Raw genomic sequence first — 13,172 nt, 5'->3', positions numbered from 1 at the left:
AAAACATCAAGTACATTTAAGTGCAGAAGTACGGCATTAAAGACAATTATGCAAAGACTACTTGGATTCTAAAAATCACCTGGAGAAGCCACCAACTACCATTGTGTTGATGCAAGATTAAGAATTATTGACAGTATTTATGTCAACCTCTATTGACTCTAGTGTCCTGATGGTAAAAACAACAGGGCAACTGAGCAGTCCAATTTTAAAATTTGCTGCAGTTGCAAAATGCACAGACCAGCAGTTTTTGATTACAATACTTGTCTGCAATGATCAGAGAAATACATTCCCAATGTATGGGTAGAGACATGCCTGCTGAAAAGATCCATCTTGAAAACCATGCTTGTCTATGAGCTTCCAATTCCTAATTTGGCCACACTGAGTTGGATTCAAATGTAAGGATGTTCAACCAAATTCACATGGTGTATGCTAAAGTTTGAGGTGGGACCTCTAAAGTCCACTTTACTCTAATTTTCAGCAGGCTTTCGGAAGAAGGCAGACTACTTATTCACAGTACTAGGATGAAGCGGTCCCCATGTTGTGAAATATAATACAGAGAACCCAATCATGGATAAATGTAGGCAAACTTACATGCCAGGCTGTAATCAATGTGGAGTTGGAGAGAACTGCCTTTCGGAGCTCTTCCAAAATGGCATCAGGAAGCTCTTTGTGAGACTGCAAAAGTGGTTTGCATTGAACTTGTCTTAAGAGCAGGTACCACATTGGCTGTTCAGGAAATTCTTTTAATCCCTAGAGGCAAAAAACGCTTTTAGTTCCAAAAAAAAATAATTAAAAACACTTCACAAAAAAGCGGAGCTGTTATTCTAGCATCACAATTTCAATAAGTCAAAAAATCCAGTTATTTCAATTATCAGTGAGAAAAAAGAGGAAAGATAAGAAACCACTGATTCTATACTCTGATTTGGTGGAAATCAAAATACTTTCATGATGCTTAAGATAAGATTCCCAGCACATTTTAATCAAGCAGCTATGTTGGTTCCATGTTTCATGTAGCGAAGCTATAACTTCAAGCAAGTTTACTGGCAATTGATGCATGAATAATTGCAATTCAATTAATTTCTAACTTTTACAAAATCGTACTTTTTTATTTTTTCGCGCTATTTATTTATGCTGTTGGTTTTGTTTGGGTATTTTTAAAACTGTGTTCATGCTTTGAATGACTTGTAATCCACCCCCAAAAAATGAATAGCATATTGGACATATTATAAATATCATAAAATATATTAGAAGCACCTGCACCTTACTAAATTTGTCAGCTGCTTCTTTTTGATTTACAGTAATCCCAAAAGGAACCCAATGAGCTAGTTAGAAGAGGAAAGAATGCAGAAGACTAGTAAACTAAAGGCAAAATATTTTCAATATTTACAATCAAACAAATTTAAAGTGAATCTCAGCCTTTCCACTGTAAGCAAAACCAGTACTGTAACTGCTGCATATTCACCATCATTTTTCATATGGTTTCACTGAGATATTCTGATATGGACAATATATGAAGTAATTTTTAACCCTCTGGATCAGGCTTTCTGAGTAACTTTACCTATATTTGAAGAATTGTAGCACAAGTCATCTTAACATTAATCATACCTTTTCACAGAGAGCCTCAGCTTCTGAAGTTCTACCTGTCTCATTTAAACCAGTAATAGCTTGGAAAAGAGACCATTCTTCGATTTCTTGAGCTCTGGAAGCTGGAAGTTCTTTGTCTTTAGCTACAAAACATATAAAGTGCATTATTTCATGTATTAATCCCAACTCTTTATAACAAAAAGTATGCTATTCTGATATCAGTATGAATAATTGTTTTTACATTAAAGCAATCCACATTTCAAAAATATATAACCATGTTTCAAATTGTAAAACATTTAGCATGGTGAGAAATTTTGGCTTTGGAAAGTTCATAGTTAAGATCTCCTATTTTACATTATCTTCTACTCCTTAGATTTCAACTCTCTAGGAACTTTTTTATTTTTGGATTAAAGCATTTTGCTGCTACAATCAACAGTTGGAAGAAATTAAACAATGTCTGTTTTTATGATAGTTGTACGAGGGAGTAAATTTTCTAATTTGTATGAGTAAATGTACTAATTCCCAAAATAATTGATAGGATATAGGCATGTAATATGTTACATGAGCCACTGACATAATTGATCATCAGGAAAGACGAATCACCATTGGATGAATTAAGCGCTTACATTTTCACTATGTAACTAAGTTTTTCTTTAACTGTAAGATAAATGTTTTTGTGATCTATGGAAAGGGTCTGGTTAGAATGCCATTTGTTATAGGAGTTTTGTATTTGCAAGAAGACTTTGGAATAAAGGAAAGTGCAGGTTTTGTTAGCAATGGTATTTGGAAGTAGAATTTCTGTTGCTAAGCAATGCAGTCATAAAATGTGACCACACCACTTAATGATGCAAAGTCCAGCACTTCTGGTTGCTGTCATAAAGTGAATCCCATGCCATCGTTAGGTACAATATCATGTAATTGCTATTTACAAATTTCTGCCAGCTTCCCCATTTACTTTGCTTGTAGGAAGCTGGGACAAAAGGTTACAAACGGCAATTAGGGGATTGTGAGATGCTGCAGCATTGTAATTGTGACCTGGCATCCACCTTATGTAAGAGCTAGAAGGCCCTAAGTCATAGTCTTTCTTTCTAGTCAAAAAAACCTGAGAATAGATAGGACTTTTACTGTACAATGTACAGATGTCAACCTTCTGACACTCTACTGTTAGACCTTCTCTAGCATGCCAACCAAATTATACAGCTTCTTTCCGCACAGTGTTTGCAATGATTGTTTAAAGAGACTTACACATCTCTAGGTTTTACACACTTTCTATAATCATCCTTAAATGAACATGTTTTTCTATCTATACTGCATAGACTTTGCTGCAGCCCAGTATACCAATATTTTCATTAATGATCATTTCAGTTAAAAACAGCAGTAAGAACAGTTGTTTTTTTAAGAACTAAAGCAGCCTTACTCTTAGCTGAAATTGCACTGACAATCATTTTTTCCAGATGTGTCTGCTTGGGTTGCTTATTATGCAGATGAACAATTGTGTTTTCTGCATGGCAGGCAGCCAAGAGTACAGCCCAAGCTGTAGGATCATCTGAAAAGATACAAATGCAAAGAAGATGTCATTTTCAAATTAGACCATCAAACTGTTAAATAATTAAACAACTGGATGTACACAAAACATAAATCCTAAAGTAAAAAATGAACAAATCACTACAGCCTGAAGGCCTAAGTCATATAAAAAAAACTTGGTTCTTAGATGCTTATTATTGTTTAGGTCCTTAGTGCTTAGAGTGATGAACTAGGACTAGAGAAATCCAGCCAAATGATCCCATTCAGTCCCAAAGTGCACTAGGTGACTTCTGGCAGTCGTTATCTCATAATACAACATGCTGCACAGGATTATTGAGACAATAAAACTGGAAAACATATACCACATCTGCTGTCATGAGCTGCTAGAGAAAATATACATATAATCAATAAAGAAATAAATTAGTGTGTAATTTGTCCTTTTTGTCTTGAATCTATCAATCATTTGTTAAAATATATTCTGAAAAAGACCTGGGTCAGGGTCAAATTTAAGAGTAAGAATTAGTAGCTCTAGATTCAAATATAAGTGTCACCTGGGGAAAGATGAACTGCTTTTAGAATATTCTTTTTGTTTTCAGCTTTGTGGCATCCTGTGGCCAGTTGATTAACTGCGGTATTCAGCAAGGCTTTCTGAGCAAAAGAATATAGAGCAAATGCATATTTTGACTTTCTAAAATAGAAAGTATTGTTCAAAGGTAATATTTTCCAATATCAAAAACACTAACCTTCCCATGATTTAGATCAAGAATACAAGCAATACTTCCTGCCACAGCTCCACCCTGCGAGAGCAAACATTAAGAATGACATTCCAGAATATTACATAACTGACTAACAGTACATCAGAATAACTCTGCTGCATTTGGCAAAAATGGTCAAGTGTACAGATTTAAGTATTCTAACAAAATGAAACCATTTTTTATCTTTTCCTTTGTATATGTTTGTTAACATGAGATAAACCTGAAATGAAAGCAGTGGAACTGAGGAGAACTAAGGACTTTTAAGTGGAAAAACTGCATCTCACCCACCGATCCCCATGACTCCATGGAAGTGCTGGTGGATTTTGTATCCTCATACATTATCTATAGTTTTGCAGCAGGTGATTTACAACTGGTTGAATTTTTCCCCATTGGTAGAATCACCCATTTTCCTCTCCTAAATGGCTTTATGCAGTAGTTCATGGGAGGAGGTAGTTTACATTTTTCTTCACCACAAAAAGCAAAACAAGTAATGAAAAACACGATCGCTGCCATTTTTGGTGCTTGCCCATTAGCCATTTGTGATGGTGTGGAGAGGAGGGTGAACTGGTCGGTGTTTGAAAGGGGCCTAAGTATTGGTGCCGAAAGTACGTTAGAAAAAAGTTTTCGGCTTCCACGTGCCCCATTTTCAGCCTCTGTGCATCCCATTTTCGGGATGCACAGAGGCCAAAAATGGGATGCACGGAGGCCGGCAATAGGTGGCAGCGGTGATGGGCAGCGACGGTGCTGATGGGTGGAGGCAATCCCCTCAGCCTGGAACAGCTGATCAGTAGTATTCCGGGAGTCCAATCCAACCGTCAATCAGCCGCTCGTGTTAAATCAGGCTGGGCTGAAGCTGACCGGGCTGTTTGCTGTTTGCTGCAAGGAGGCAAATTGCTGGGAGGCAGAGGCCGAAGGGTGGGGACCAGTGGGTGGGTGGAGCTTCGGCAACATTCGCTCTATAAGACGCACAGACATTTCCACCCACTTTGGGGGGGGGGGGATGTGCGTCTTATAATCTGAAAAATACGGTAATAGCTGAATTAACATCTATTTATCTAGTGAGAACAACTCATTATTTAACCTTAGCCCTTAAGAAAATGATGAAGATAAAATAATTTTGCAGGAACTACAAAATAGACATACTGTAGAACAAGAGACTCTTGCAGAGGATTGTAACTGCCATCAGAAATAGAAGAGAACGTGCTTTTCAAAATAACAATTATCGCCTATTATAGCCCTACTATAAATTACCTTTTCCACCAGCACATCTGCTATTTACTAAAGAGTTCCATGAATCAGCATACATGTATTTCAGTTAAGGAGAACTTTTGAGAGTGTAAAAGCAGTGCCATTTTCAGCAGATCTCAATCTTTTCTCATTAACATTTCTCACATAATTGTGGAAGGATCCACTGTCACAATTAGTTTAGCTCATGATATTTACTTATTATATCTGATTTTACCCAACTTTCAGGATATCTGTCCCCCAAAAGCAGCTTAGAAGCAATATAAAACATTATAGATAAAAATGCAATAAATATTACTGCAAAAGAAAAAAATCCTGCAGGAATCCTGGCAGGATTCTTCGCACTGGGCAGCTGATGAATAATGAATCTATGGATCTATGGAAAGCTAAGAACAGGTTTCACAGTGCAATCTTCTGAGATGGTTGTCAACCTATCTTCCTCCATTTCTTTTCAAGGAACATTTCAACTTAGCAGGTAATAATAATGACTTGGGTCTGTGTGTTTATGATAACAAAATGGTACAACTAAGCAAGCTGCTATGTTGGTAGTTATCTTTTATATTTTTAAAAAAACAATATGACAATTCAAAGTAGAACATATTGAAGATATTTGCTTGTCAAAACGTTAGAACCATAATGTTGATGCAAACTTTGAAAACTCCTTTCAGTACCATATGCTCATTTAATAAATCTGTAATTCAGCATGTATGTACTGCACTCTCATCTGTGCATATTTACCTTGGCATTTTGTGGCACGTACCGTGGGACCAGTCTTGATAACAGGGACCAGAGGGCAGGATTATCTGGGTTGCTTAGGTAAGAGATCATGGCAGAGTTAAAATCACAATTTTCTATATAGTAGAATCTATCAACATAGACTGAAATTATAAAACATACTTTATGTTTAACTGTTTTTAATATAGAAGCTTCTAACTTATGTTTATAATCCTTTGTGAAAATATATATTGGAACCAACTGAAAAAACAATAAACGGGTTAAATAGAATTAAATTTCAAAACAATATTGCTAGATGAAGTGCATTTTTAAAAACACTCCATGGTTCAATTCGATTCTAGATTTTGTTAAAATAATGTGGAGCAAGTAACCTTTGCTAATCTGAAAACCGATAGTCATTCATATCTGATACCATCAATGAAGCACAACGGGGCCATACAGGTGGGTATTTAGTTTGGCTATAAAAATATGTTTAATACATGTGAATCTCCCAAATTTGAACTTTGCACATATATTATCAGTAATTTAATTCAATGTAATAATTGATATGACAAATCAATTGCTTCTAAATTCATTTACATGCAGTTCTCAGGTTATACCCACTTATTCAGCAACCATGTAAAGTTATGATGGCACTAGATGAAAGGACTCACAAAAGTTGCAGCCACTGAAGCATTGTCACTATTACATGTTCATGATTCAGGTGATGGGAAACTGACTTGCAATTATGACAGTTGAAGCATCCCATGGTCACTATTTGCTGCAACCTTCCCTACCAGCTTTCCACAAAGTCAATGGGAAAGCTGGCAAGAGGTCACAATCACTGCCACATCCACCCACTCACATTCTGTAGTGCCCACCTGCAGCATCCTCACCTCCTCACAATACCTGTTTGCTTATCCATACTTTGTAGTACTCACCCACAATATATAGTGCCTGCTTGCTATACCTGCCTTTGGCTCTCACCCACCAACCTGCTTGCCTGATACTTTCACCTCTTCCTGCTTTGCTGTCACATGAATTCCTTACTTAGTGGAGTTATGATAGCAACCAGGACTGCCATTACTAAGTGATGCAATTACATGACCTCATGCTTTACAACCATATTGCTTAGTGATGGAAATTCCAGTCCCAGTTGCCATCATAGCCTAAGGAATACCTGCAAATCTTACTATATTTAACATTTAAATGTAGACTTAACAGAGAAGTATCAGCAGGTAATGTTTTGTTCAAACATCCTGACTTCTATTTTTAGTCAATAGAGCTGTCTTATGTTACCTAAATTGAGAACGCTCATAGTTTCCCCTAAATAATAGAATAAATGTGAAAAATACTTCATATTAGCTGGATAAAAAACCTATTTATCTCCAGAGGGGGAGAGTAGTCGTCTAATTACTTCTACTTTTATTCTGAAGATATCTCAAACTGCAAGCCTCTACATTACCACAGTTCAAATGTAAAACCCACAGGACAGCTTTTGCAAGTAAACTCAGAGGATTTCAACATTGCATCTTTCTTTGGGGAATGGGTGTTAAGCAAAAGTAACATTGCTTGCTTTATATTTTACATACCTGTGGACATCTTTAGAAACTTGTCTTTGAACAGCCAGGTGTCTGCCTTGTAATGCATAGACAGCAGATGCAAGAAGGCACCTCTTATAAACATTGTCTTTTTTCCCTGTGTGCTTTAACAGTTCTTTAAGTGCTGCGGTTGCAAGTGTAGCATCCTGCTTGATCAGCCCTAAACTGCACAAGGCTTGCAGGCTTTCCATATTAGGCTCCTGTAATATAGAACTGCAAATGCAACACAGAGAATTTATTACTCCAAGGAGCATAGCCTTAAAGTATAATATGAAGAGTCTGTTGCTTACTCGGCACAATGTTTACAATTCGAAATGCTATCTTATACCTGAAAACTTTTATGCTTAGGAAGCATTGCCAAATGCTTGGGGTGGGGTGGGGTTGGGGAGCTTGTTCTGCATTTAGAAGATCCTACATTTGGGCTTAATATCCCTAGTTGAAAGAAATCAGTCCCATCTCCACACTCAGAGGCTCTAGAGCAGGGGTGTCCAACCTTGGCAACTTTAAGACTTGTGGACTTCAACTGGCTGAGGAATTCTGGGAGTTCAAGTCCACAAGTCTTAAAGTTGCCCAGGTTGGACACCCCTGCTCTAGAGATTTGCTGCCCGGTGGCGAAGATCCTTCTAAAGTTCTCTGGCCAAGGGTCTGACTCAGTAAGAACAGGTTTTCCTTTTTAGATGAATTTTTAGTCCTACGGAACAATGCAGAGTACAGATTTATTTTGCTGAGTATGGCAATTACTAGTCTATGAATCTGTTTACACCAGTGACATTTATGATCCAGGACTAACAATAGTAACATTCAAATTTAGGTTTTGCTTATATGTCAAATAACTAGTCAAATGATTTCCCCTGGGAACTCTCTCCCACGGAACAGTTTCTTTCAGAAACCACTATTTGACATGCCTATAAAATCTATAAAACATCCCAAGGGGGGGAAAAGTTTAATAAATGGCTAGCTAATAAAAATTGGAGGCAGTAAAGTCAGATTAACAGGTAGCTGGGTAATTTGGCAGTAGCTGAGAAATGCCTTTGCAATCTACTGTTGTAATAAGGAATATCACACCGTTCATTGGAAAGTGGGATAATGAATTAATTGTTCTCATGATTTACAAATGTAACTACATGCTAGGTTGTTTTTCTTTTTCTTTTTAAGGCAATCGTATCATATATGCAAATTAACCTCATGAAAAAGAGGGGAATAGGGAACAAATTGGTGCAATAGGTCTCAGTCCAAAGCTTGATTTTATTCATGCTTCCATCAGCCTTGAAAAGAAATCCAATAGTGCCTGATGCGTCACTGGAGTTGTGGAAGAAAAGGCAGGTGCTATAACCATCTCATGCATATTTCATCCTCAGCTATACTCAACTATGAACTAAACCCTAAAGGATCAAAAGTCAGACAGATAGTATTTTGACTCTATTCTTTTTTTCCCCTTTCTGTGAATGGGAAAGCTAAAATATCCCATGTCAAGCCAATTTGGGATTTCCTTTCCATCTAAACTCACGTACTTCTGTATGACTGAGGACTATTTTCCAACTCTGCACCTTATTCTGAGTGTTCTCACGTTTTTAGGTACTCATCACCAGTGAGTCTGTTATTAAATAGAAGTCATGAAATGGGAATATAACTGCAACCCTTGTAAAAGAAGTTTTCTTCTTCAAAGCTTGTCAAACTTCCCTCTCCCCCTTCCCTCCCCCAGCTGCATTCAATCTTGCCAAGCTATAAATTTACATTTTGTGACTGCATTGTGCAGTTCCTGAGGGGAATTGTTTTATCTTTCATTTTTTTGAAAGTTGCTTCTGCAGACCTGGAATTTCTTCAAGTCAGCAAGGATCTCATTTTGCGTAGTTCTCTAAGCTTGTTAAAAGGGATTAGGATGATTCTAAAGTACTTTAATAGGTTTAGGGAAATACAGCTGCACTTACTCCTTACCATTTAAATAAGAGGGTCTTTGCAGCATCCACTTGATTTTGTTTGTATTCTATTATTGCAAGGGCTGTTAATATATATGCTTTATCTTGTTCAGATTCTGCAATTGCAAGTGCTTTTTCATAAGCTAGGAATAAAAATGAGAAATTAAAACAATGGCAAGGAGCAACCGTAATCAAATACCTGCCCAGGAGGAGGGGGATGAACACACACGTGATCGTGGCCCCCCCACACAGACAGAGCATTCCTGTGCTTGCAGGTGTAATTATTGCTTATATCTGATTTTGAAACAGGTAGGTTAAGAATTGCCACTGACAGAAATCAAGGCCTATTAGAGTTGATAGACCCCAGTTCAACAATCTATGTCAGCACAATAAACAAGCATGGAAACAAACTGCAGCTCAGGCCTAGGAAACAAAGCTAATTTGGGCAAAGTTTCAGAGATAATTCACATTGTTAATATGGTGGTTAGTGGTTAGAACTAAGCTGCACTTTGGAGGAAGTTTTGATGAAATCAATTTATGACTGTTCTTTCTGGGGATTAAATGCTTGTGATCTTAATACTTTACCAAGTCATCACAAAATCTAAATATTGATTTTCACACAGATTCTTCAGAGAAGATATAATACAATGGAAACACTTACCTTTCTGACTTTCTTGGAAATGTCCTTTCTTGAAGTAAGACAGAGCAATTCCTACAATATCATCAAATTCTATCAGATGAGTTGCCAAATAAGCCTTGATGGCATCATCACACTGGCCAAGAGCACTTAAAAAAAAAACAGGACTAAGTCCAATTAGAAAAAAAATAAATTACACATATAAATTCAACTAAAAATCAAAATTTGGGGATGAAATTTTTCCCTTATGAATAGTGCTTGATAATTGAACAATTTTGCAATGGTATTACTTTAGATGTGATGATCCACCAAAATAAGACCATGTCTTATTAATTTTTGCTCCAAAAGACACATCAGGGCTTATTTTCTGGTTAGGTCTTATTTTCAGGGAAATCTCGTACTAAAATGCATCCGTTTGGCTGACAATTTTAACGGACTTATTTTTGTGGTAGTCTTATTTTCGGGGAAATAGTATAAATGTCAAGCATGAATGGTGAACATTCATGTGATAGTGTGGTGAATGGTATAAAACTTAAGTTCAGAAGTGGACTGTTTGGCTATAAAGATATCCGAAGATAAAATTTAACAAACTGAGTTTAACCTTACATCTCAATGTGTTTGAATGTTAACTGTTTCTCCATTGCATACCATAGGAACTGATTACCTAAGAGCTAACAGTAATCAATTTGTGCTTTGCGCAATCAACATTTACAAGGGACATAGAATAAGGGCTATTATCATTAGCCAGTGAGTGGGTGTAAAGTTAAATATGTCTTTTATAATTAATCTTTTTCTTTCAGTTTTAATAAAATGAAGAGTTCCTATTTTACACCAAAAAAATAAAATAAAATTATTTGCTATCAAATTTTTGTGAAATGATTTCAGGAGGCTCTGGGTTTGCAAAAGTATGACTGGAAGCCCCTAAGTTAATTTCCACAATATAGTGGCCCTCAATCTTTTGGGCACTAGGTTCCATGGAGAGAGGTTTTTCCACGGACTGGAGATGACATGGTTTTATATGCTGCCTGCATCCTGCGGGTGGGGCTTCGCTTGTTTGTGCGGCCCTGTTTCTGGCATGGTGTGGACCGGTGTCAATCCACTAACCAGGAGTTGGGGACCCCTGATTTAAGAGACATGGTTTTCATTTACTACTTACTTTCTAGAACTGAAAATCTTAATTTGATAAGAATAATAATATACTTAGTTTGCAACTTACCAGAGCGCTCTTCCATAATTTCTCATCACTATATTATATCTTTCTCTGTCATCAAAATTTGTCAGCAATAGAACTGCCCTGAAAAAAAAAATCATAAATAAGACTTCCAAATATTTCAGTGTCAATAACTTTTGTATGAAATGCTTGAGAAATTAAAATTTCTATATTTTGATGACAGAAAGACACTATTCTGATTTTGTATCTAGAGTTTTATCTTTATCATTGTATTTGTTAAATTTTAGGTATATAAGTCTCACCAAAAGGATTAACAAAGAGGAGAAATAAAATTTTAAAACTGGAAAAGTATGACCTAATGTTTGAATGGCATGACTTTCTATTATACAATAAAGTTTAAAGCTAATGTAGCTTTTAAAAATTATTATATTAGAAGTGCCATATTAAGAATATGAAATAAATGTAATTCCAGATTTTGCTCCAAAATGCCTTTATTTGTCTTGGTACAAGATATATTTTATTGAAAAGAAATAGCAGCCAAAGAGGTGGTGTCCAATCTCTTCTTAAAAACTTCCAGTGTTGGAGAATTCACAACTTTTGGAGGCAAGTTGTTCCACTGGTTAATTGTTCTAACTGGCAGTAAATTTCTAGGTTGCTTCTCTCCTTGATTTAGCTAACAACTGTAATTATTTTAATCTTTTTCTACTTTTATTGCTTTCTTAATTTTCAAGATAGAATTTAATATAACAAGAAAAAACATTTAATTTTAACTATATTATTTTTGCCAAACAGAAGCCACTGAACATGATCTGCATTGCCTTTCAACTCTTTAATTAAATTTTCTCACATCTAAACATCTTTCACTGATATATAAATAAGCATGGAAACTTGCAGTACATGGAATTCTGCAATTGGGATGTCTTAACATTGCTATTAGGTCAAACTAATGAAAATTATTTTAATTTTAATATACCGTGTTTCTCCAACAATACGCCCCCCCCCATAGGAAGACCCAGCATGTTTTCTAGGCATAAAATGAAATTAAGCCCCTCCCCCCAAATTTAGGCCTAGTTTAAAACATGTGAAATTGGGGGGGGGGAAGGCGGGGGAGAACTTGCCATTAGGAGTGCCCCGTGGGCAGCTACGCCTCACCATCAACCGCTCCTAACAGCCAATCATGGTGGAGCATGGAGGGCTCCCTTACCTGGGTCAGCAGGTGGGCGCCGCCAGCATAGATGTCCGGCAGCATTTCAGCCGCTTCTCAGGCCTCCATAGCTTCCACGGTTCCCACTGGTGCTGGCGCCTCTCTTGCTAGCATCATCTCCAACAACAGCGTCTGAGTCGCTCCCGCTTTCCCCCCATCCCCGTAACAACAGGAAAAAAAAAAGATTTTGCGGTACCTGGGAGCACTTTTGGTTTAATCCCAGCAGCTGGGTGGGGGAGACCCGGCGGCGTCTCTGCTGCTGCTACCACTTGGTGTTCCAGCCTCGGGCTCTGTTTGCCGCTCGCAGCCTGAGACAGCATTCAAGCGCCCAGAGAGGCAACTGTCCCTCTCGCCAGCTCCAACAGCCAGCAGGCGCTTGGAACCGTGCAGGAAGCGTTCAGCCGCGGACTCGGGTGGGGACCGCCTGCAAACTTGCACGGTTCCCAGCTGCCCGAGGTTGGACAGCACTGGCGAAGGAGCTAGCAGCAGCAGAGACGAAGCGCTGCAGCTCTTCTCATGCCCACCCAGCTGGCAACCAGGATACAGCAACAGGCGGCTCGCCTCTTCTCATTAAACCAAAATGCAGCGTGCGGCGCTCCCAGGTACCTCAAAATCTTTTTTTCCTGTTGCTACGGGACGGGGGAAAAGTGGGAGCGACTCAGATGCTGTTGTTGGAGACGGCGCTGGTGCGCGGGTGGGGGGAAGAAATTAATTCACCCCCCGAAAAGATGTCCTAGCCGTTTTTTCGGGGCTCAACAAAAAATAAGGGCCGGCCTTATTTTGTGAGAAACACGGTACTTCTGGCATGTATCATGTATTTA

At 37.8% G+C, this 13,172-nt stretch overlaps 1 protein-coding gene across 1 annotated transcript in view; it reads right to left on the bottom strand.

Moving 5' to 3' along the window:
• SKIC3 (SKI3 subunit of superkiller complex) overlaps window positions 1-13,172 on the bottom strand; it is a 47,453-nt gene that overhangs the window by 7,880 nt on the left and 26,401 nt on the right. The window contains exons 28-37 of the mRNA XM_026672445.2: window positions 11,193-11,270; window positions 10,001-10,125; window positions 9,359-9,482; window positions 7,415-7,636; window positions 5,847-5,919; window positions 3,852-3,905; window positions 3,660-3,756; window positions 3,002-3,130; window positions 1,606-1,727; window positions 592-750 (exon numbers count right to left, since the gene is read on the bottom strand). Of these exons, the coding sequence (XP_026528230.2) occupies window positions 592-750; window positions 1,606-1,727; window positions 3,002-3,130; window positions 3,660-3,756; window positions 3,852-3,905; window positions 5,847-5,919; window positions 7,415-7,636; window positions 9,359-9,482; window positions 10,001-10,125; window positions 11,193-11,270 (1,183 nt within the window). The remainder of the gene's footprint in view (window positions 1-591; window positions 751-1,605; window positions 1,728-3,001; window positions 3,131-3,659; window positions 3,757-3,851; window positions 3,906-5,846; window positions 5,920-7,414; window positions 7,637-9,358; window positions 9,483-10,000; window positions 10,126-11,192; window positions 11,271-13,172) is intronic.

The sequence above is a fragment of the Notechis scutatus genome, chromosome 2 (assembly GCF_049901735.1).
Source record: "Notechis scutatus isolate UNSWTSFEM ecotype Mainland chromosome 2, rNotScu1.2, whole genome shotgun sequence".
Taxonomy (NCBI): domain Eukaryota; kingdom Metazoa; phylum Chordata; class Lepidosauria; order Squamata; family Elapidae; genus Notechis; species Notechis scutatus.
Note: the sequence above shows the minus strand (reverse complement) of the source record. Positions and strands in the feature narration are given on the sequence as shown.